The sequence below is a fragment of the Sparus aurata genome, chromosome 9, assembly GCF_900880675.1.
Source record: "Sparus aurata chromosome 9, fSpaAur1.1, whole genome shotgun sequence".
NCBI classification, from domain to species: domain Eukaryota; kingdom Metazoa; phylum Chordata; class Actinopteri; order Spariformes; family Sparidae; genus Sparus; species Sparus aurata.
In genome coordinates this window covers 13,514,747-13,540,718 of record NC_044195.1, presented here as the reverse complement: position 1 = coordinate 13,540,718, position 25,972 = coordinate 13,514,747, and the positions used below count along the sequence as shown (strand labels likewise).

At 40.5% G+C, this 25,972-nt stretch overlaps 2 protein-coding genes across 4 annotated transcripts in view; one reads left to right on the top strand and one right to left on the bottom strand.

Annotated features, from left to right (window-relative positions):
- Nucleotides 1–25,972, top strand: part of cmss1 (cms1 ribosomal small subunit homolog) — a 35,187-nt gene that overhangs the window by 1,479 nt on the left and 7,736 nt on the right. The window contains exon 1 of one of the 3 annotated variants that reach the window (XM_030427679.1): nucleotides 22,478–22,535. The exons of the other annotated variants lie outside the window; for them this stretch is intronic. Within the exon in view, the coding sequence (XP_030283539.1) occupies nucleotides 22,493–22,535 (43 nt within the window). The 5' untranslated portion in view covers nucleotides 22,478–22,492. Of the gene's footprint in view, nucleotides 1–22,477; nucleotides 22,536–25,972 lie in introns of those variants that run through there. 3 annotated transcript variants of the gene reach the window in all.
- Nucleotides 1,988–7,355, bottom strand: LOC115587726 (filamin A-interacting protein 1-like). The gene is made up of 2 exons (XM_030427675.1): nucleotides 7,176–7,355; nucleotides 1,988–5,867 (listed from the first exon to the last, which is right to left on the bottom strand). The coding sequence occupies exon 2, from the start codon at nucleotides 5,546–5,548 to the stop codon at nucleotides 3,311–3,313; it is 2,238 nt and encodes a 745-aa protein (XP_030283535.1). The 5' UTR covers nucleotides 5,549–5,867; nucleotides 7,176–7,355; the 3' UTR covers nucleotides 1,988–3,310.

The window sequence follows — 25,972 nt, the reverse complement described above, 5'->3', positions numbered from 1 at the left end:
ATACTGCTTAGACATCTGCATTACAATCGCGTTTTGTTAATACACTTTGAATACTTGAATTAAGGAGTTATTTTGCAACATCAGGCTGCGGTGATAAACATGTTGTAGTCATAGGCCTGTCCTTTTTCAGAGTCTTACTATCTGTAAGGAGTAGTTCACCTGATGTTCACAACAGTAGATTTATTTACTTTTTTCTGTGAAGCATTTGTTTTTATCTTGTTTTACTTTTGAAAGGGGAACATAGACAGACATGTACGGACACCTTGGCTGCACCATGGTGTGCTCGAGCTGTGATGAGATGCAGTTCCTCTGTATGATTGTTTTGACACCTTTATTTGTTAAGTTTTGCCATTTTTAATATCTCATATAACAGCATCTATACTGAGCTCCAGCAATTTGCACGATTCACCTTGCATGGGAAATCTGAAAGAAAATATATGCACCTCTTTTTCCCCCCCCTTGTTTGGACCCTTTACCCCGACTGACATCCCATCCTTACTCACATTTGCATTCGAGAAATGCTTGACAGAGAAGGCGTGCGGCTGACTCAAAATTGACACGGCAGAAAAGGAGAGTTGAAGTCTGATAGATAGAGCATGGGAAAGACTTTGAAGTCTAAAGAATGAACAGGAGATTCATGAGAAGCAGTATGACTTTTATGGTGACGTGTCCTGTGGCTAAACACTCTAACACTAATGACAAATATTCTCATGAGTCCTCTGTCACGCTACGGTTTGCTCCAAACTGTCATCAAATGCCTCATCTTGTTTCCACCTTGGCAGTGGGTGATGTCAGTGTGGTTATGTTTCTCCACATTCGTCATCATATACCTGCTAAGTCGGTTCGCTACCAGCTTCTCCAACCACAGGAGATTATATGGTATCCCCTGGTACTGTCATCTAGTTCTTAAATTACCCAACCCATCACAACTTTGGCCTTAATGTAGAGCCTATATTATAGACTTTGCTAAAGCTATTAAACAGCCAGTTGGTGTCTTAGGCAGTTTAATTCTGCCACATTATATAGCTATACAATATAATTTGTGGTGTTGACCATGTCTAGTGCTTGGTCTGTTGACTTAAAACCATGGCTTGAATGTTGTGTTTAAGGTTTTATGGTTTATACTATTGTCCAATTTATTTAAAGGAACTGGCTGCTCCAACTACAGATGATGGTCAAGTTAGTATATTTATAGGGTTCATTTAAAAACACCAAATGTTGATCAGAGTACTTTATTCAGAGATGAGAGTATTTAATGTATTATTGCAATCAAATAAAAACAGATGTTATAAAATACATCTTTTGGCTTATTGGTTAAAATTGTATATAAATTAGTTCATGTTGTCTAACTATCAGAGGGCTCCCACATATTGCAAAAGTCATCCCTTTGCTGTTTGTCTTGTTTTGGAAGTTGGATACATTGAGACAAAGTTTTTCTCTGTAATAAGGTTTTTGTACTTCTCATATTGGTATGCTTACACTTAGTGAGGCAAACTCATATTCTTGTTTCAAAAATTATTTGTAACAGATTTCTTTTTTCAATAATAGTTAATAACTGTGCAGACAGAACAGTTTGAGCAATGGAAGATTTTTTTAAACAAATTGATTGGATTACCATGTAAGTGACACTCAGACCACTGACCTGTTTTGACTTTGGTGCAGGAATGAAAAAGAAAATGTTCAGAAAGTAATCAAGTCAACACAGCTATAATGCTGCCAGAAACTATAGCCCCTTTGTGTATCAGTTATCTATTCATTAGGAATATTAGGTTTAGCTCACAGGACATGTGCTGAAAAAAGCAAAGACGGATTGACCAGCAATGGCTTGCCAATTACTGCTCTTTAATAGCTGTCAATTCTTTTTAGAGTAATTTAGGAGAAACTGAGGAAATATGTTATTGGATTTATGCGAAAGTTTAAAGGGAATTGTATATCAGTCTTCAGATTCAAATGTGTTGCATTAATAATGACACAGTTAAATGCATAATTTGTACTCAAAATAGCAAAAGGTTTTATTATGCATTCACCTAACACCTGAACAGCACCACCACCACTGGGTGTTCCAAGTTTTATTGTGTCAGAATACATGAGCTGAGTTTTCCAGTGCATATTTGAAGGTTTTCACCCTTGCAGTTACACACACACTGATTGTGAGGAATTTTGCAGTGTTAAAGATGGTGGGTGACTCAACTTTTGAATCAAACCAAGCAAATGCATGAACCTTTTCTATCCATTTAACTCTTACATTTCTCCTTGCACTTCATTTTGGGGTCAAAAATGTGACCAGCTAACAGATAAGAGTTCACCAATAATTCTTGCTGGTCCTTTATGCTGTGCTGTATGCTAGTATTGTCACAATAATGGAATTTCTAACTTTGATGCACAACCTTGAAACATATAGATAATCAGTACCATGGGGAAAATTGTATTATAAGTGAAAGATATAAATAGGCTTGTTTACTGTGTGTTAAGCACAACAGCATCAAAGTTAATTTACTTCTGACCTTAGTCAGAAGAATGGGAAGAGGTGGGCCTATGAGTTCCAACTCGCTGTCAGAGAGAAGAGAGAGTGAGGAAGGACAGCTCGTGCAGGTGTATAGATACTGCAGAAAATAAGTTTTGAAGCCAAATATTAATAATTGATATTCATCAATATTTTTGACATCACTCCCATCTGGAGTTGACCTTGGTCTTTTGGCCTCTTCTCTGATTCCAACTGTTTAACATTTAGATTGGCGAGAAGCCTGTTGGCTATGTTGATACCAACCCCTCTCAAAAGTTTTCAAGGTGACACAACAAGAACAACACAACACTTTTAATGAAGAGCAAAAACATTAATTAAACAGAAAATGATATCAAGCACATCACACATTTGGTTGCCATGATGTCTCACTTAGATCTCATACAGGCACTAGAAAAAACATGCCATACATTCATTATATTGTTGTTTAAGTCAGTAAGTTTAGGGACAGACTATTTAGCTCAAGTTTACCTGCCTGTTACAAAGGCTCTTCTAGACAAATACCACAAAGTATTTTTTACAAAATACAACAAACTGGGGCCAGGAAGTGTTTTAGTTATCTAGCCTAGGAATTTCACTGAGAACATGATAATACTGTATGTTCAGAAGAATGTATGTGTGTTTGTACGTGTATATATATATATATATATATATATATATATATATATATATATATATATATATATATATATATATATATATATATATATATATATATATATATATATATATATATATATATATATATATATATATTTATATTTTACACCTATATATAATTTCACCTAATCAAAGGCCACTTACTGTAATGTTTGAGGAATGTGAAGCTGAAGAGGTAGCAGGGGATATAGTAATGCTACTTGTAATCTTACCAACACCTTTGACATGACAGCCATTAGAGAGCACTTGAGTTCTTTGCTCATGTCGGAGATAGTATGGCCCAACAGGCTGTGGCATGCTGTGGGTCATACCATTCAGAGACTGGATATACGGGCTCCCCAGATGTATGTGGATTTTGTTATCATCTGTGGTGATGATGCTGGGACTTGTGTCAGTGCTGTTGGACTTCTGATGATGCCAGCTGTTCTGGCGCTCTGGAGTCTTGCAGAAAACAGTCTGATTGGCGACCTCTGTTGGCTCTGGAGAACAGGTCCTGACTGTTACGATCTGAATGGGGGAATTGTTGTGGTCAGGGGTCACAGAGCGTGATGAATTTGGACTTAAGGCCCGAGATATGGGCGTTCCGTTAAGTGGGGAGACAGTGCGATCAGGGCTTGAAGGGGGAGTTTTAGTATTAACCGCAGTCAAAGCTGAGTTCTGGAAGATGGTTATTCTCTGTTTAGGCGAGGCTCCGCTTGTTGGAATGACAGCTGTGCTGGTGTAGGATGTAGCTGTGTCTCCAGTGGGGCTGCTAATCTCAAGAGTAGCTGTGTTGAGTATAAGGTGTGGTGTTACTTTAATGTGTAAGGGCTGCCCTGGGCTGTGTGTTAGCATCATCACCTCTCCATTAACCGATTGGTGCGAATCTATGCCATTGGCTGAATTGCTGCTGAATTGGTTCATGTTATTATTTGCACTGTTCAAGCTGTTTAGGTTGTTGACAAGAGAGCTTCTTCTGTTTATGACTTCTGCATTGTGGTTTGGGTCCTCATATTCTTCATTTAGGTTCTCGCTGTGCTCGCTGTAGTCAGGAGGCAGGCTACCCTCCTCCTCAGTTTGAACCTCCTTGGTGGTCTGATGAAGGTCTAAATAGTGTTGTGTGCTTGCACCAGATGTAAGATTCTTGATTTGTCTGTAACTGTCTAGCTCACTTCTCAGTTCCTCCGTCTCTTTGGCCAGCTCTCTGTTTCTTGCCTCCTGCTGAGTTAGTTTTCTCTGCAGCACAGAGTGATCCGTTTGAACCCTGCAGATGGACTCCTCAGTTCCCATCAGCTTCTGGAGTTTCTCCTTCAAGGTATCTACCTCTCTGCCCAACAGTCTGGACTTGACCTGCTCCTTCTGAAGACGGCAAAGGAGTTGGTGTTCCTGGTTGACCTCCTGCTTTTCTGCCTGGTCATACCTGGAAAGCTCCCTCTTTGCTAACTCAAGCTCCTCTGTGAGAGCCTGGGACCTCTTCTGTTCATCCTTGAACCTCTTTTCCAGGGACTCATAGTCCACTTCTACCTTCATCAGTTCTCCCTCCAACATCTCCTTGTCCTGTAGTCTCTTTCGCAGCCTATCTAGCTCTTCGGTCAATTCTTTGACTTTGTTGTCCTCTGCCTGGCAGTGATGGATTGGCTTGTTTGGAATAGAGCTGTATGTGTACTTCTCCTCTTTCTCTTTCCTGTTTTCCAAGACCTGTAACCTTTTCTTCATTATGATAATTTTGCCCTGCAGCTCATCGTTCCTCTCCTCCTCATTCTGTAGTCTATCGTGGAGCTCATCTTTTTCCTTTGCTATGCCCTTAATCCTTTCCTCTAAATCTGCCTTAGACCTCAGTGCCTGCTGCCTCTCGTCTCTCAGTCTTTCTGTCATTGTTGCCAAATTGCTTTGCTCATTTCTTTTGCCCTCCTTCCTGTTGAGTTTTTCTTCAGCCTGTCGGAGCCTTTCAGCCATGTTCTTTCTTTCCTCCACCAGAGCTACAGTCAGTGACCTGAGCTTGGCCAGGTCCTGTCTAATCACAGTTGCGCTCTTTTCCAGTTGGCCCTCAGTGGCCTCCAGCTCTCTCACCCTAACTTTCAGAGTGTCAAGCTCACCAGACAGCATCTTGCTAACCTCTCTCTCTCTCTCCAAGCTACCCTTCAGAATATTGCAGTCCTGTTTGCTCTTACCTAAAGCCTCCTCCATTCTGTCCAGTTCACTTATCCTGCCATTGAGTTTATCCACCTCAACTCTCAAGCTCCGGCAGTGGCTGGTCTCTTGTGCTAGTCTATGGTCCAGGTCTCTGCACTGGTCCCACATGCGTAGCAGCTCCTCATCCTTTCCCTCCATTTCCACAACTCTTCTCCTCAATACCTCAACCTCTGACAGCAGGCTCGGGGTTGTCATGGTGTTCTCGTTTTGGCTGAAGATGGAAACTTGGTTATGGTGCTTCACCTCCAGTTGGAGGGGTTTGAGCTCCTCCTTTTCTGCCCGGGGGTAGGCAGCACAGACCTCCTGCTTGATGTGGTCAGCGAAGGCAGTCAGTTCTTTGACATTAAGCCTCTCTTCCTCCAGCAGCCTGCTCAGAAATTGTTGCTGTTTTACAACCAGCAGTGCAAAAGCCTTCAGCTTTTTCAGCTCGTCCTTTAGAGTTGATATCTCTCTTTCACGTTTTTTCTCCTTTAACTCCTGGTATTTTCTCTCCTTCACGATCAGAAGCTTGAGTCTGTTGAGGAAAACACATGACGTTGCTGTCAAACAGGATGTTGTGGACTGATTTTATTGTGTAACTTTAACTGTTCCCCCAAAGCCACTTTTTCATACGTAATCTCTTGGCCACAACTTTTCAACACCAGCAACAGTTGTGCATTTCAAGTATAAACATTTATTTTCATTTTCAGAAGAATTTGAATCACAATTTCCTCCCTACTCAAATTTCTCCAGAAGCTGGGAATACACTGTTTTGTACATCTGTCTGAATTTGTGAGTGTGTGCCTGCATGTAAACCCTAAAACATGAGTATATGTCCATGTATTCCATGTTGTTTTTACGCTTCTCTCCAGGCAGCATGCGTTCAGTATGATGTTTTGAGTATCACGGCAGATGGTCCCTTGGCAGGGAGTGTTTGTTAATTAAGAAGTTCCTCTACCCTTGAGTACCCTCAACGCTGCACCCAATCACCCTCCTTCTGTGCACATCGAAAAGCTACCCCATTTCCAGCTAGGAAAGGCAGGAATTCCCCCCGGTTCCATAAGTAATTACAGACGGGCTACATTTACCAAGTGCTGTCAATCCTCAAATTTCCCCAAATGCGTACCAGAAATCTACAAATGCATTTAATAGACACTGTACATTTGTCATATGTTATTACAAGTGAGGCATGCTTCAAAGTAAATCTTCACTAGTTGATCTTTGCAATTCAGAATAAACCGCCTGCACATGCGTCCATGTTCACAGTTTTGTTCTTAACCTTCATCTTCAGAGAAGCTAATGGTCACTGTAAAAAATTAGACCGCAAATTGCTTACGTTTTTCTTTAAGAGAACAGCATCTAGAAATGTAACATTTAGAGCATCTGTAGCTTTGCTTTAAAGATACCGATCCCCTACAGCGACAGCGTGTATGTGTGTGGGTGGATGGGTTGAATTAAGAAATATAAAATTTTCTGCATGGTCTGGAAATTTTTAATTGGAAATGTATACTGCTGCAATACATACAACCTAACCTCAAGATTGTATTTTATATGGTAAAAACTTGCAAAAAGTTATTTCTTAAAAAATTAGATGCCATAGGTTTCAGTTCAAAAGTTTCCAAGTAAGACTTAAGTTACTGTCTTTAGAGATAGCTTTTTGAAGTGCACACTTTTGTAAAAATGAACTTGGCATTGTAAAACATTTAATCTGTCGAACCTTTGCAGAACTGGCCAATACTTACTTTGCCCTTAACCTTATCTTACTGTTAAAAAGCAAGCTTTTAAATGACACAGGTTTCTAAATGCACCTTTCAAGTCTTTCAAGTCTTTTGACTGTGCCTACCTGTGCTGTGCTGTTGGCCTGTGTCCTTTTAAAATCCTTCGAGAATAAGTTGTCTCTATTCTTTCACCTCTCCCTTTCCCGGAGATCCCAGTGATGTGGACATTCCATCCGGAAAACTAAACATTATGAGAAGTGCTCTGCACACTGAGTCTCACTCGCAGTCAGTGGCGCCCATTACATCATCAGCAAGTCCTTATATGGGACTGTACAGGCTCTACTGCTGTGTGTGTGTGTGTGTGTGTGTGTGTGTGTGTGTGTGTGTGTGTGTGTGTGTGTGTGTGTGTGTGTGTGTGTGTGCTTGTGTGTGTTGTTGCTGGAGTTCAGCCCATTCCAGATGAGGTCACTGTGTAGCCATGCCAAAGAGGCTAATGGGAAGGACAGAGTGAGTGTGAGTGTGTGTGTGTGTGCGCGTGTGTGTGCATGTGTGTAGAAAAGTAAAGCCTCAATCAGTATTTAAACTAGAAAGGCTAACACTTTCAGTTTGTAAGATTAGATTGACCAAACATGTTAACTATGCTACAGAAGTGCTGGGCCTAATATGGTACGTCTTTGGCGCTGTGAGTCATCTGAGCCTGTGTATTGAATTATGTGTGTGTGTGTTGTGCTCTCATATGTTTTAGGAAGAGAGAGATGTTTTGTGAGTCGTAGCTGCTTTGCCTTGGGCCCGATAACCTGACTGAGAGATGACATCATCAGTTCATCGGCCCTCAATTACATCCATATGTCCCTCTTTTGCTCTCTCTCTCCTCCCCACGCTTCTTCTCCATCTTTGTCTCTTGCTGTCATTTTGTTCATCACCCTACCTCTTTGCTCTTATCTACGAATTGCAATTTTTACCTTTCTTCTGCCATCATCTATTTCTGCTGTATTCCTGTGTCTTCTTACAGTATCACTCAATTCAAATCTACGTGCTCAGTGGAGCAAGAAGTGACAGATTATATTCTAATTATTCCACTGCAAGACTCGTCAGTCACAGCAAGAATGACAAAAATCCTAATGGAAAAATTAATTATATTTTAGCTCTCTTGATGATAGTACTACTAGTGCTGCATGAGAAAACAAACTTAAAGGTCTTGCATGTGACACATGTTCCCCTCAGGGAGAACTGTCTAGCACTTTGGCGTCTAGGTTCAGCTCACACCGGGGAAATATACCTCTGGTGGTATGTCTTTCTGTCAAGCAAATCCATCTAGACCCCAATTAAAGGAGAAGTATTTCCCCTGTGTCATGTTGTCATCACACAAGAATTTACAGCCTAAAAGATGCACTTTAGCTTCACTTTTTAAATATTTATGTTCTCGAGCATTTTCACACCATTTATGAAAGTCCATGCAGATTCTCCATATCTTTTTAAAGAAAGCAATGAAAGCTTGCACAACAGTGCAGAACATGTGTGCAGCAGAAAAGACGGACCATGTTATCTGTTATGGACTTGCTTATGCCAAACCATTGAGATAGATGTCAGAACGCAAAATTTGGAAACAGCGTCTCCATGGTTATTGAAACTTTCTGTCAACTCCAGATTCAGCAGCTCTGCAGTGATACAACTCATTGCTTTGGTGAATGGTCTCTGAGCATCTCTTATCACATCTCCTAAACATGTTTTTCTTTTTGCTTTAAATATCATTTTGTTAAGCCAACAATTTAGTCAAAGGTAGAAAGTAGGTATTTACTATTTTTAGTAGTAAATTCATTAATAAATGAATAAATTAAATATAATTATTTATTTATTTATGCCACTAATAACTAAAAACTTCAGATGACAACATAAAGAAATACTATTTTGATTGATGATTTGCGACGGGTATCGGTCGATGCTGCTTGCAGTGATTGGTGATCAGCCCAAAAATTCCTGGTTGGAGCGTGCATAATTATTATGCAGAAAAAGATCCTTTGGGTTATTTTGATTTAATTCCCGGAGAAATTTTGCTTTTTCTGGAAATGAAATCCGGTCTGAACAGTCCACAGATAAGCAGTGACACTGCTTTTTTAATGAATATTCTAAAAAAAGGATGTAATGAAACACAATTCAAACTATTATAGGAAAGAATCCAAGAAAATCTGATATATATAGGTATTTAGAATAAATATTGAAACTGTCTACTACTTACTTTATAGTAATGATCAAGGGGGACCTTGCTACTTTAAACCTCTCTTCACCCAAAGCATATACAAATTGATTATCAGCTTTGGGCTCTAGTAGTTAACTGTAGATCAGACGAGGCTGTGGCTATAAATTAACCTGCGGGATTATTCATCTTTGGCCCTAGCAACTTTCAAGTAAGATGAGATATTTCTCTGTTTGTTGAAAGTGAAAGAGAAATCCTCCTTATACTTTGCAGTCCCTATCCACAAACCAACTCCCAAATCAGAGTTCATGAGGTCCTGTTTCCCTTAGAGGAGGGGTTGGCATTGCATCGTCTGTCCTCAATTAAAAGCATGATCCCTCAAAGGCATTTCCAAGAAAACCCTCAAACATTGCTGATATGTAATATGCCCCTTTTATATGAGAGTAGCACTCTGTTGTCATGGCCCCTTTTTTCATCCAGGGTGTAATTTAGAGATATTGAGTTGGGTTTTTTCTAGCTGCTGCCTTTCACAAATCCATCACTTGTGCTAAGCACGACTGTAAAGGGTCATGGAAAATGCAAATTGAAGCTGCAAAAAGAAAAGCAGCTGCTCAGGCAGTCTGCTCTGGCTTTGTTTTCTTCATTTATCAGCACGTTTAATAATATTGAAGGAATGACTAAACTGACCTCATATGCTTGGTATAACTAATAAATGCGCCCAACAGCTTGCAATCAGAACAGCGGTTTTGCTCCGAAGTGATGCACTGCCAGACTCCTGTGGTAATTTATGCACATCTTCCTCTGACACATTATTGGCTGAGCAGGCAGATGGTGGATTTGAGTATGAGGGATGGACAGAACAGCTGTGGGTTTCCGCCACAGCACAGTTGACTTTGTCCTTTTCTTTTGAGCATAGTCTTCAAAATGTTTTCTCCACCATGTTTAACCAAGCCAGAGAGCTTGTTTCTTTAAGTTTTTCAATGACTGCTCTTTAGCCATCCTAGCAGTATGGTCCTGGAGATGGGGGTGTCAGTCTGGTCTATGGTACACCAGATTGGTCCAGATTGAAATATCTCAGCAGGTATTAATAGATTGGTATTCATTTTTATACTAAAATTCAAGGTCCCCAGAAGAGAGATTACCCTTGTGATCCCATGACTTTCACATTCTTATGTATATCTCATATACTATGTGAGCATGTTGACATTACCATTAACATGTTTGTTTTTTTCCTGGGATCATATTGAACACATGCTCTGACGGCAAACCCTCCAGTGACCACACAGAAAAGGTTAGGCTGGTTGGTGTGGTATGGTGTCAAGCATTTTGTACACTATGATTGGCTAAACAACGTGACTTCAATTTGCCATACTAGGAAAACGATAGCGTGCCTAGTACAGCCACACAGCTGTAAACATTTAGTCTGCATTCCTTTTCTATATCTGTAGCAATAATTGTGTATCATGTTAAATATATTGATGAGAAGACCACATGAGTTTGTGGGTGTAGGGTAGAGCCTATTAAAAGTTTGTGATTCATAACTCAAGTGAACAGATGAGAGCATGAATGTCTTTGGTGTGTTGAACATATGTGTGAGGTTAATGCTGAGATGCTGCCAGCCCAGTGACAGACCATAGGAAACATACACAGACTTAGAGCATGTTCTGATAGCTGAGGTTGGAACAACCAGATTGCTGCATTGTGATGTGCAGATGTAATCATCCTTTGACACGCAACAGGGATTGTACTATGGCATAAAGTAATAATATGCCGTGACTGGAATTCTACCGTATAGTTCACAGCTGAAACAGGTCATCTGCTCTGCACATGGCACCTTGTGGAGCTACTTTTTCAGAGAAATGAAATGGAGAGAGGGATGCTGATTTTAAGCCTGTCTGAGAGGCTCTCTTGGCTCAGAGCATACGCTTTGAAAAGAAACAGGGAGGGAGATTGAAAGATACTTGAAGAGGATTTGGAGTAGGAGTGGAAATTCTTTCAGTTAAATATTTAGGCTACTGCAGAGCGAGATGTAAGAGGGACAGGATGGAAAGGGAGATGAAAGGGACAGGCATATCGCCATGTGCCTCGTGTTGTTTACCCTGTGGACAAATGCAAGCATTGACTCAGCTCAAACCTATTTGTGCCGAGCGCAAAAAGCTGAAGTGCAGTTAGAAAAACAAAGAAGGGGGAGTATAAACTCTTTTTTTAACCGGGTGCTAATAGACACTCAGTATAATACAGGCAAAGAGCATTGCTGTATGCATGGGTTGTGGATGCTTGATAAGGAGCAGTAATTTATTTAGTTTGAAAACTAGAGTTGCAACTAATTCTTTTCATTAAGGTTTAATATGCTCCCAATTAATCGACAAGTTTGGTCTGTTAATTGTCAGAAAATGGTGCAAAAATGTCCCTCAGATTTTTCAAAAGGTGCCGAGAGGATGACGTCCCCCGATTAGACTTTTTGCCTGACCAACAGCGGGTCAAAAATGTTCAAAATGTTCTACCATGTCAGTTTAAATAAAGCAGCAAAGTGACAAAGCTTAGTTTAATTTTAAAATTCTAAAACGGGGGCTTCCGCTTTTGCGCTTTATCACCTGATCATCCACCATCATTTTGTCACTCAGCTGTCCTTACTCTCTTCTCTTTATAAGGGAAATGTGATTCCCTATTTGGTGTGCTGACTCTACTCATAGCGTCTGTCGTCTGACTAGTACTGAATGTTTTCTCAAAAGCAGAAAGACCCCGGGGGTGGTGTGCAAATAATGTAATCTATGTGTGCCCGACCACCATGCTACACCAGGACTACCAAACACTGTGGCAAGCCCAGTCACCAATGGTGCTTTTCCATAGACACTATTAGCTGTGCTGACTCAAACCATACGGCGCTGATTTGCGTTTCCATTACCAGTTTGTTCTTAGCAGTGCCTGAGATGGATCATGTCCTGAGCGGGGTGCCTAAGTATGCCAGACCCACCTCTTAAGTAACTGCTGATGAAACCCCACAATTTTGCTGCTTTTCTAATAAAAGCTTTTAAATGACAAATTAACAGGCGGCTTTTGTTGTGGGGAATTTACAGTGTAGGGATTAAGAGCAGTTAGATGTTAGATTAAGAGCTGTAGACCACATGCTTTTACTGCACCTCAGCAAACAGCTCATCAGCAACTGATAAAAAAAACTTCTTTAACCTGTGATGCTGTATTATTGGAAAAAGAAACTGTTGCAGCTAAAAAGAAGGGATTCTTTTCTATGAAGAATTTAGAGAAAATTAAATGTGTTGATCCACCATTTTATGGCCGCTCCTTTGACTACTCGAATGACCATGAATCAGCCGGCTGCTTCTGAATGTTGTTGACTTACGACAAGTGCATCAGACAAATCTTTAAGCAGGCAGCCCTGTTGTAATGGAGATTTATAATATTCCTGCCACACTGGGCTAGGGCTGTAATCTCCTAGTCAACAGGTCGATTTATTGGTTGGTACGTTCTGGCTCGACCAAAATTCTGATTGGTCGATTTTTGGTGTGTTAACTACATGCTGCTATAGCAGTGCGTAAAGACGCAGTGGGTCCTCTCCATCCCAATGCTGTGTGTCCTGCATATGACATTTGACTTCATCAGGAGGAAAGTACCAAGTGCTAATGAGGGTGTTTTCAGAGCACCCCTGTTTCACAAGTAACAGTGCGTCTTCAGAACACCCCCTTTGTTTTCAGTATTTTGGATTAGCCCAACCCACTACAGACAAACAGATTAATGAACGTACTAGAAGGCCTTGGTCCGGTGGTTTGTTACATATTTATTTTTTTAAGCGTTTCATTTACAGTCATGCCTATTCTACCATGTCAAAGACATCAGCAGGGTGGCAGCATTTTATAAAAATAGAAAATGGAAAAAAAGTAGAATGCAAAGTTTGCAAACAACAGTTTGTATATCACAGCTCGACTACAAACATGGCATATCACCTACAAACGGTAAGCTAACTTGTCTGCTCCGTCCGTTTTAAGTATATGAACAGATCAGAATTATTATTATAGTCTAATAATCGTTTTATAACTGCAGGCGCACCCGCCCGCAAATGCAGCATCCCCTAGATACACCCAGACCACGCATGGGCTATGATGTTGCGCAGATGCATGTGATGCAAAACGCTGCCAGAGCCGACAGACTCGAGTGTGTTTATTAATTAATTCATTTAAATAAGTTAATTTCAGTTTCTTTGGTTGATTTCAGCCCAGTGACTGGGCTGATACAGTGAGTTAAACCAAGCCAGCATATGTGCATGGAAAAGGGCCGCAAAGAGAAGATGAGGGGGGGGAAAAATGCTCAAATTTGAGTAACGTTATTTGAGTAACGTTATGTTTCATTGATCTGAGTCAACACCCATTGATACCTCCAACAGTCCACCCTTAATGCAGAGTCACAGTTTCTTCATGCTGTCAGCCCATACTTCAGCTTGTGTGATAGCTTTAAGTGTGAGGTTTCAGGCCCGTGTTCTTGAAAGGAATTCATAAAGAAGGGAAGGCAGGGAGAAGAAAATCCTCTGTGTTGAAGCAGTCATAAATGTTTGAGCCACACAGGGTTCACACTGCACCACAGACATGCTGTCTACTCATGTATTAATCATCATTAGGCCAAGATGGACCACAAAGCCTTTATGTGTGCATGTTTCGGTTTTCCACATTGTATTTGAATGGACAGAGTTCTAGTAAAGTTAATCACCCTTACTGGCATGACTATTTTTGGTCTTTAATTGCGTGTGTGTGCCTGTGGTGGATCAGTAAAGTGTTTTTTCATTTTGGCACACAGACGCAGACAACTAGTCTCCTCCCAAGGCTGCAGGCCCAGTGCGGGTCCAGACTCGACACAGCTAGATTACAGAGTGGACTCGGATGGTACATGAGCCGAGACAACCGAGACTTCAACACAACAGCCCCGCTGTGGGCCTCAAATTGCATAGGAGAACCAGTGACCATCTTGATGTTCAACCTAGCTATACCCAAAGGCCACATCTAAATGTGTTCTCTATTTGGGAAGAGAATCGTTCTACCCACCAGCAAAGCCTCAACCCATTTACTTAGTTTAGAAAAAGGCTTCATCCTGTGCCGTGTGGTACTGTCGAATCGGCCAGTAGGGTGCCAATTTAGACTGTACATGTAATTGCATGTGAGTGAATGTTTATGTGTTTACAAGGGAGAGTGAACAGAGCCAGGCTGGCCGCAAGGTCTAACCGAGTCCAGGATGTAATGGACTGTGTCTGAGTGGAGTAACTCTTAAGTACAGTCTTGAGGTCACATTCAGTGGGCTGGTAGAAATGCGGCAGCCAGCAGCGCCTTCGCTATTTCACTCAGCCATGAAGAGCATTACAGGCCAATCTAAGCCTGCACAAGTGTACATCACAGAGCTCCGATCTGGCTTGTTCCAGTGTGCTGAAATACTTTAATCCCTTAGCCTTCTCTACACTCGCTGTAAATCCTCTTCTATTTACATCAGGAGGGATTCTGAAAGGCTCGGATATTTCTACAAGTCTAGCTTCAACACAGGCTTCCAATTTGGTGGGAGCTATAAAATATCAATGTTGTTTTTGCTTAAGCATTTATCTGAACCTCTAGGGTTTAGTGCACAAACCTCTCTCTGTCCTGCTCCAGTAGAGTGGTAAGGCCATTGCTCTTATGGATAAAAGCCCTGTGGCTCCTCTCTTGCTCCTCTAGCCTGTGTAGAGCACCTCTGTGTGAGCAGGACACCTCCAGGAGCTGCTCCAGCATTCTTTGGGATGAGCGCTTCTGGGTCTCCACCATGTGATCGAGCTGAGGGGGAAACAACATAGCAGGCTGTGTAGAGGAAGATGACAGTGTGCCTTCACTTATGGAAGTAAAAAAATGTAAAACAAAAAAAAAACATTTGAATTAAAAACAAAATGGTTAAATTCAACCTAGGCCTGCAAGATATGAGGAAAATCTGCTATGTGCAATAACATTGTTCAATATTGCGATGACGATATAACTTGCGATAAATAAACAAATATTGAAGTTTGCATATTATTAAAGTAAAGCTCTTGCCAGAAAGCAACTGAGGCTTTATTTGTGATTGAATATGAGTCAAGCCTTTGTGTAAAAGCATGATTACGACGAAAGAGGCACTTTTAAGATATACCGTAGTTTCGTTTTCGGGCAAGCTAATTTTCAATGGAGTGCAGGGGCACTCGTACGCTAGCATTAAAATCTCTATTTTAAAAACACTAAAAAGGCTCGACACAACATGAAACTTTGCTCGTAGCATCACCAGGGTCTCACATGAACACAAGCATTGAGAACATTGTTTGTGTACACAGATTTTACTAAAAAGAAGGTTGTGCGACCAAAAGCAACCTAACAGGCAGGAGAGTAATGGTGGACCGCTCCTCAAGCCTTCCTGTTAGGTCGCACTTGGGGATCGACACTCTGAAAAAAAAAGTGCCTCTTTCGTCGTAATTATGCTTTTACACAAAGGTTCAACTCATATTCAATCACAAATAAAGCCTTGGTTGCTTTCTAACAAGAGTTTCACTTTAACTATACAGTTAATGATGGGTAACGTTAGTTTTGAATTGTTCGTGTAGGTCTTTATGGTTGTATTGCAGGTGGTGATGTAGGTTTGTTGTGTTTCCTCTAGAAGTTGCAACAACTGCTCGGTATGTTTTACACGGTACCTGTGTTTGTAACACATCGTCTCTCCTGAATCCAAAATAAGTCCATATAGCAGAAGTGCTGTTTCTTTTCACCACAAGGTCTTCGTCCACCACATTTTCTTCGCTTTTCTCTCCTCCCTCAGCCATCATAATCTGGCAATCACCACCAAACTGATGCCGATTAATTTTGTCAGGGTAGCTAACGGCTAGCTGGGGCTTCATCTGATTGGCCCTTGTATCCAGGGCTCCATCTGATGGAGGCTAAATGTTGCCATGCTCAAGGTGCATGCATGGCGCATGTAAATAAAATTATTTTCTTGTCAGGCAGTCTTTTGCGATGTGTTTATTGACATGTTCATATCGCGATGACGATGAAAATTCGACTGATCAGGCAGCCCTAATTCAACCTCTCATCCCCTGGTTTAAATTAAAGATATTGGTCATTAAACTGATCAATAATTAAATTAAATGAAACATATTATGTTGTGTTCCAGCTAAATTGGCAAGCCCTGCTGTGCAGTTATTTTACTGAAAGAATGTACTGGTCAATTGGGTGAAAAAATCCTTCACTTTACATATTTATAATCACTGCTAAAAATAAATCCAGCACATGTAACACCTGTAGTGCAAAATAACAAATTTGTGCAGTGATGCGGCGGTAATCTATGCTCTCGTCAGACAGTAATGGATTCACCTCGTTAAATTTGATTATCTGCTCCATATGGCGTCTAGTTTCTTATTATTGGTTCTTGGTACCTCAACGATTGGTTTGTTGTACACATCCTGCTGGTGGTACTGCTGGGCCCGCAGGGAGTCTCTCTGTAGTGCATGGAGTGCCTCATCCGGTGCGTTGAAACCATAGTGGGCCCCCAGTAGAGCTGAATCCATCTTCTCTGATTTCAGTACAGCAATTACCTCATCTCTGGCCTAGTGTGACAAACATAGCAGTAGAGCGCAGGCTTAAATAGATCTATAGAGCTGCAACAGTTATTTATTTGATTTAATTGTTTAATATTTGATTATTTGTCATTTATTAAACCAACTGCAAACTAACCATTTTGATAATCTAATAGTTTGAGTATTTGCTTTTTTAAGAAAGTCAAAATTCTCCTTAAATGTGAATGTTTTCTGGGTTATTTACTCATTTCTGATGACACTGATGTGTTTGGTTTCATCTTGGCCTTTTAGAAATACTGATTAAAATGTTTCACATTTTGTAGACCAAACAACAAATCAATTTATTGAGAAAATAACTGACAAATAAGTCAACAGTGAAAATGATAATTAGTCGCAGTTTGTCACAGTGCAATTTATGACTTTTGAGATGATGAGATGGATAAACAACTACAGAATGAATGCACACAGAAGGTCAACAAATCACCCTACCTGTAGTTCTCCCTCCAGAATACTGAGCAGAAACAACAAGTCATCACGGGACAGGTCCTCTCTTCCGTGTCTGCCTTCCCACCTCTTTCTCTTATTTCTCATGTTGGCCCTCTGAATAGTGATTTGTGGGGCCTGTAAAGGGTAGAAGGGAGACTCTGAGTCTTGTTTCTTCAGATCATCTTTACTCCACGGAAGCACTTTTTCACTTTTACCGACTGAGTGCATGTTCACCTAGGAGGAAGTAGAAAATTAGAAATAATTGACGGTAGCAGCTGAACATTAGAACAAAGAGGAATATGTGCCTCGGTCAGTTGAACACGGTCAGTCATTGTCTTAGAAGTACAAATTAATATTGTGTGGCTTTAATAAGCAGCTGGCTGATACAGACCATATAAGCCTTTCTTGACTAATCCAAAGTCAAAAGGCCTCATGTCATAACAGTTAGTGTTACTGAAATTGATAGGCCTGTGCCTGGCATTGCTCTGTGTGAGGCTTATGTCATCTCCTGGTCTTAACTCTTAGCACATTTACAGAAATCACTGTCAGCTTGGCAGACAAAAGGAAACAAGGTTGCCAGCAAAGAGGACCTTAATTACTCACCATATGAGAGTGAGATATGTGTGTGTGGCATGTGTGCATATGTGTGTAATTGAAGTAAATCACATCAGTTAAGTGTTGGATAGCCAGCTTTGGGTAGGGATGATCCCATGATCTCATCCCATGTAGAGAGAGACAAAAAGCAAGAAGGTTCATATTAGTGAAAGATGATGTCATCTCTCTGCTCTTCAGTTCTGCTTCTCTAGTCCAAGCTTTCATAGTGGCTGGGAACGCCTATTATTCCCTAGTTGTTGGTCAAGTTTCTTAAGATAAGTAACTAAAGGCCCATGTGTTTCAAATCTTGTGGGAATAACAAAAAAGCAATTTAGTGAAATACTGAGAAATGTCTCGAGGTTCATGTTTTTCTCTGCAGTTTTTAATCCTGATTACGGCCTCCTCAGACCTTTTTACTGATGTGTTACTAATTCTGTTGCTGAAGAGAAAAGCAGTGAGACCCTTTCTCTCTTACCCCCCTCTCTATTTTTCTCTCATTCCTCTTACACAAGCACAGAGACAGGCAGCAGCTGCTTGTTGTCACCAAGGCCTGAGAGCAACCTTGAGTTTCTCTCGACAAGATGAACACTTGTATATAAGGGACAAACATTGAGCAAGAAAAACACCAAACAGAAAGCAAGCCCTTTAGCTGGTTCAAAATGCAGCCAAAAGACCTTCAGATATTGTATCCTCGTGAGAGTGTCGGCTTACTTAATAGATGGAGTCTGCATAGAGGTATTTTCTCTTGGACGCTGTGTGACGATCTCAGCCTCCCTCCCTTCCTCCTGAAACCCTCTCTGTATCAATCAGGGAGACAGATGAAGCTGTCTGAGCTGTCCCCGAGTTCTTTTACTCCACCAGTTTTCATTGAAAAGAAGGGATGATAGAAGCTCGTAAGATGAGTGCTGTGTGGAGTTTTTCATTGGGTCACTTTGAACAATTAAGACTTACTGTACTGAGGAACTGTATTAAAAAAAACAGAACAACATACAGGACCACTCCCTATTTTTACTACATGTATTCAAAAATGCTCTATTATCTTGGTATTCTTCTTCCAGAGGGCCTAGAAAAGAAACAAAATGGTTTGGCCCTAAGATAACCTCCACCCGTCAGGTTGAATCGGTTTAGCCCAGGGTTTATCAAGATGACAACATGCAGTGGAGCAGTGGTGGTCTGGTTTCAGTTTTCCTTGGACATAACATTATATATACATCTTCTTTATTATACTCATCAGATGTTGCTGTTAAGGACAGCAGTCAAGCCAAGACACATGCTTATTTACCCTTGCCCTTCAATTGGTAATGGGGTCTGAACTCACTGTTCTCTCTCTTTCTCTCTCACACAATGACATGAGTCAGACTGTGTTCATTCTTTAGTGTGGTCACGGTGTCTAGACAAGCACATGCATGCTGATGTCTAAACACACTCCCACACGATGCCAGGCATGTGAAAATACCTTCAAACTTACCGCCTTAATAATGATTGCCAGGGTTGCCTCACTGAGGACTGTCCGCTGGCCGGCAGGTTGGCAGTCGCACATGTGGCCGCCTTTGTTTATTTATCTGAACACGACCCAGGGGCAGCATGCCTGCATCCCTCCTGCCTGCCCCTGTCTACTCAAAAGGGCACTGGCTGCCCTCGGAATAAACCATTAACACATGCATAGAAATTCAAACTCACCGGACTCGCTCTCTCCCGATCAAAGCTTGTCTACTCATCCAGGTGGTATGTTCACAATGAAGTTGGGAGAAATACAAATATTGGCTAGGACCGGCCAATTGTCACATCTATTCCTCAACATTTTCAAACCAGCAATGTAATTGTCAGCAAACTCAAGTTGAGGTTCATCACTTTTATATACAACTATAGATTAAGCACTGAGTGAGCCCATCTGTATGTTCTCAGATCATGATTAGCTTAGGGAGTCTCAAACTGAGAGACTATGCTTTTGTTGATGTCATTGTAAATATGAGTCCAAGGAGAGACGAGGTTAAGAGGTAGGGCTGTGCAATAAGGACAGTCTTTTTCTTTCGAATACCGATTTGGACAGTGACGATGGCTTTGATTGCAGCCTCGAAGTGTTCAGGTCAAACGTAGTAAACACATTTGAATCGTATAGATTTAGGAGGATGTGTGCAATATTGCAAGCTCAAAGCAGCATAACTCTCCTAAACATGTGGAGATGTATGATAGGTCTTACCAGGGAGAGGAGAGAGAAAACAACCTGGTTCATGGCCCCCAGGTAATTGATGTTTGAGACCCCTGCCTGAGCTATTCATTCCCCTGAGCAGCTCATATCCACTTTATATCCACCTGTCACGGGAGACTGGCCCATTCTTTGCCCTAGAGTCCTCTTTGGTCTCCAGTTTCCAGGGTTAAGTTGGCAGAGCACTTTGTAATACGCATCCTGTATGGCTGATGTATGTTTTGGCACGAGGAAAGTGCTGCAGGCATGTTCGGTAAGAGAGGCGTAACAGAGAAAATTATACAGCTAGCAAGCCAGCTACAGAGAGAGTGAGATGTTAAAGAGCTTATAAATGTATTTTGACCCCAGAAATGCTGTTGTTGTACTTCTTGATTTTGGTCAGGGCCACGTTTCTTGCGAAATACTTCACACACTGACGACTTTACCATCAGATGACAATCAACCACATTACTGCGGGCTTTATAACTGTGCCTAATAACATTATATGCTGTGTTTAAAGTGTTGCACTATTGCATTTTCATTGTGGAGGTATCAGAAAAAGGTTCAGTGAGAGAGAAGTCAGACTGGTGTTGGTAATTACCAGATTAATCAATTAATTTTACCATGATTTGGTTTAATCATTTAATTCTTATAAATGAGTTGTAATTAATTTTTTTACATCAAGATTGTCCTGACAATTTTGTCTTGTTAATGCACATGAATTAACACTACCAGGGAAGGATTAAGAAACTACAGAATCCTATTTCAGATTTACAAGGGCAATATTTTCTGCCTCATACACCGTTCCCTCTCAGTATTTGGGTGTTTTGTTTAATGTGCCTGACAGAAGGTGTTAAATATTTGAGTATGGCTCCCATTCGCCTTTTATTGCCATTGATATGTTTTAAGTGCCAGATGTGGCAGTGTTACTGCCGTCTGTGCTGCTTATAGAGCTCAAGGCTATCAAGACTACTGAAAGTTGGGTTTAGGATTGATGACAAACATTGACTGCAATCATTTTCTTATGATTTAGATTCCTTTGAAAACCTCATTTGTGATCTAAATCTTAGAATAGAATATTCTCCTACAGATCTGTGAAGCAAGAGCACACCATCAGGTAAACTGCCATACACCGATCAGCCACTACATTATCACCACTCACAGGTGAAGTGAATAACTTAATTAGTTTGTTACAATGCAATGTGCTTCTGGGAAACCTTGGGTCCTAGAATTCATGTAGATACCACTTTGATATGTCAAATTCTGTGGTCATTCCTGAGAACTGGGGGGAACTGCCATTATTTCCTTTACCATCAGAGGGTGTACACCTTTTACCTTTCAGTGGTACAAATATTGTGGCTGACTGATGTACAGCTGTTTCTTATGGATCTCTAAAGTATACATTATCGTGATGTTGGTTGTTGAACACAAATGCAATATTGAGGTTAAGCCAAGCAGTTTCATGAGGTATGAGGTCATGAGGTACTGTACTGTGTTTTTTTCACAACTGTAAAAACGTGGACTCTGGCTAGCAAATGAACTATTGAAGTCTTATTTCTAATAACTAGGCAGCTGAAATTAGACTCTCCATCTGTTTTTTTTTAGTCTTTCTAAATCAGTGTATTTGCTCCTTTGTTTTGTGCAACATTTTTCTTATAGGTGGTCTTTCCTACATTACACAAACTGTCTATAAATCAAATGGTAACCACATTTGTGGAAAGCATAACAACGACCGTTTTGCTGTCAATGATGTATTCTAATGAAATATGGCCTACATTTTTTTGTTATGATGTGAGGTTTGTCCTCTAGAAGGTACACTTGTTGAGCAAGACCTCCTTGACTGGAAGACTGTCTATTGAATAATGAACATCTGAAATTCTACCATTTACTGTTGATTTTGTGTACACTGAAGTCTGTGCTTTTGGACAAGCATGCTCCTTTCACATGAACACATTGACCCTCTGTCCTCACTCTGATTTCAGATGCTAAAGTCCACATATATTGCATCAGAGTCCTGTGTTGGTGATTGATGGGGGAAAAAAGACTGAAATAATGTAAATATCATCCACGTGATACCAGCTGTCAGGACATTCAGAAAAGAGCAAGAAAGCAAGAAAGGAAAGTATGTGAAGATAATGATCAGTTTGTAGTTTTTAAAAAAATGGAGACAAAGCTGTAACGGCACTAGAAAGAGCAGTGCCAAAAGCTTAAGTACAGGCTACATTTATTAGCAGTATCTACATTACATCAGTTGCATTTTAAAGTCTCGAGGGCAGATAAAGGGTTTCCTCATTTGGTTCTTGTAGAAGCTTAAAAGCTTTGAGTTATTTAGATAACCTCATGTCTCTGATTAGCACCTCTTGTGGACATCATTAGACGTTCCTGCTACACTGCCAGCCAGGATTGGATTTACTAAAACACGTGGATGTCAAGACGGTCAAATGTCAGCGTATACGTCACTGAAACAAGTCAGTTTAACCCAACCTTTTATACACATACCCAAAGACATCAGATAGTTATGCACAAATTCAAAGTCTGTCCTTAATTTGGATTTCTAGATTTGTGTATATATACATATATTTTTTTGTCATGTAGACTGGAGACATTATGATGGGGACCTGCAAGATCTGAAGTGTCCGTGAATATAAAATTTGGCTTTACTTAGGTGAATTTAAGCTCAACTACACCTGCCTGACTCAAATCAAAACCTACATATTGTTGAACAACCGTTTCTTATCAACTTAGTGTATCTGTGTTATGCTGTTGTAAAATTCTGCCATGAAGTAGATGGTTTTGGGTGTGCATTGTTTTGTGCATTGAGTATGAAAAGCATTCGATCCACTGTTTCAGATTTCATGAGTTCAGAAGGTATGAGTCTGTGTGCATACACCACGCTCATCACAAGAGATTAACACGATGAATAATATGGAAAATATGGTTGCAAAAATCTTAAATAGGTAATCGTTTTTGCCCTCACTGTGCATCCAATACCCCCCCTGCTGGTGATAAACCATCCCTGCACTTTATTATTTCTCAGCTCATGAGTCTCATTGATATAAAAGGTTAAAAGTCCTAACAAACCCGAAGAAGAGCATCCAAAAGACAACTACCCATACCACACATCATTTTGCAAGCTTGTAAATCAGTCTAAATCCTCAAAGTGTTTATAATCTTAATTCAACCCAATCGCTACAATAACTGTTAGCAATGAAATTATCTGCAAAGAACGGATATTTTGAAACATGACTTTTTTATGTTGCTACTTACCACATCCAGTGGTTTCTCACTTACAGATGTCGAAATTAATTCTTCAACACTGGCATGGAAGCCATCTTGTCTTGAACTAACTTGCCTACGCTGGGCATGACAGACATGTCGTACACTTGTAATGTGAACATGATATGATATGTTTTGTAGAAATGGTACGTAGCCTGGCTTAGACAGGTACAAATGTAAACATATCCATGGTTTGCAAAATCGTTAACTGCCAACATTTTATTGTGGTAACAGAGGTTCTTTATGTCATCTTCTTTCTAAAAAAAATATTTACAGCGAGTCCTTGGATTAGCATCACAACAAACAACATGGCAACATGTAATTTAATAAATGGTTGTAATATTAGGCCAATTGAGTGAATTGGACAGTTAGGAAGACTATGGCTTTGTAACAAGACTGGTATTCCTTTTTGCCCCACAGCCAGCTTGCTACTTTTGTATGTGCTGTTGTAAGTTCCCATTGATTTAACAATAACACATGCTCAGATTGTGGCCTTAGAGAGGAAGCTGGAGGCCTCCAAAACCAATAACTGCTACACTCACTCACCCGCCCACGCCACTCCCAAGATCAGGGAATAGTACATGTCTTGAGATGAGTTATTGATTGTATAAACAAGCGCTGAATTGATTTCAAGGAAAGTATCATATTGTTTTTATAGAAGCATGCAATGAAAATACCACACAGAATCTTTGGGGGTTGGGTGGCCATGTTTGTGTAAAGGGGAACCTGTTTGGGTGGCAGGAGGATAAAGGTTATAATCGGTTTGACTTATCCCTCTGTACAGGCCAAAGTGTTATCTTTAATCGGATTGATAGTCCACTGTGATGGTAATTAAGAGCTTTTCTGGGCTCATGGCAGACACAGTTTAAAGCAGCTGTGTAGGCTCAGTGCCAGTTTACACAAGTGAGCACATCAGCCCTAAAAACCAAAAACCAAAGCTGAGTGCTATTTGTCTGGAACTGTAACAATCAACCATTTCCTGGAGCCAGTCGATTGATCCTCATTACATCCAGTCAGCACCATCGAACATCCATTAAAACCAGTCACCTCTATTGATCGCCTATTAAAGATGACCAGGTGGCCCCATTTCCTTGCATCTGAGCCCTCTATAGACACTAACTTCCATTGATCCATGGTTATCTGAGATGTAAGCTCATTGCCCTGTATGTGTCTGAAAGCAAGTCGCCGACTGACTCCACCATCTGGAGCAACTGTTGGAAAATATAGGGGGCAAGACACTGAAGGCACCGACCTTCTCTAATAGGTCAACGCCTGCTCTCTTCAGGAAGCACTTTAGACTTATTGAAACAGGTTTCATTAATCTCTGATGCCAAATGCATCAAAGAAAGAAAGATTTTCTTGACTTCTCACTTAAAGAAAAATATATACTCACCCTCATGCTAATTGAAAGTCAGGCAAATCCTTGTAGGTCACTAAACATTTCTGGAGCTTCACAGTAAAACAGCGTTACAGCATTCTCCTAGATAGGGACTTGTTTTACGAGGGAAAAAAAAGCAAACAATCAACACAAAACATAGAATAGCTTCGTACAGCCCTTCCAGGATAATCCAAGTCTCTGGAAGCCCTAGAAGTTATTGGATTGTTTGATTGATTGATAATATCCTCTATCATGGTTAATTCTTCACTATAGCGCTAAGCTATAGTCTGAAATGATTGCATAAGGTTGATCACATGTCAATGGTGTAAATATTGCTTTTCAAATCAGTTAGGGATCACAGGGCTTCCAGAGACTCGGATTATGCCCAGCAAGCTGTATGGTGCCATTTTATTTATTAATTTAAGTCCCCATCTACCTGTTCAGGAAATGCTTACCTGAAGCTCCAGTAAAGTTTTGTGAACTACAGAACTTTTCCAACAGCATGGTGGTGAGTAGATACTGATTGAATGTTATTTCTCCGTGAACTTTTCCTTTAAATACTAGAATATACCTGCAAAATCCACTGCAGTGATGCAATATTAAGAGTGCAGTTAAAATGGAGAAAAACTTGCATGGCAGACCAACATAAGGCACTTTTCCTTTAATGTATCACCCATCCTATCAGAGGTGTGTTGGGCTTCAGCAGTGATCAGCTAAACGCCATAAGAGCCACATTTACTAAGGCCTTTGTGTCACATTTAAGCAATTTAAACTAAGTTCAGACAGGTATGCGCATTACCCTCAGCTCCGTTTGCTTGCCATTAGAGGTGCACTTTGTGCAAGTTCAATTAATGATGTGCTGCTCATGATGAGCCTGTTGTAAGTCAGCTGCTAATTACAGACAGATTGCAGGTACAGATTGGATGACTTTACATAAATCAGGCCCCTAGGCCCCAGCAAATCTAACGCTCTCCAAGTAAATACATTTCAAAGATGGAGGACATCAAAGCTAGTTTTCAGTCTAGTAGACGATTAGGCCTACATACCAAAGTAAGTGTGTTTAGGTTTGCTCATGATGGGAACATTGCCTCACCCAAATTGTCCCAATTACCAAAAGAAAAACAAACAAACATATATCCACTCACCTTAAGTTACATCAAGACATGCATCAAAGAGTTTGAATTTAAATTGGCTAGGTTTTGAGATTATTGACTCCTGACTCCACACCACTACAATAAGTGGAATTTTGCT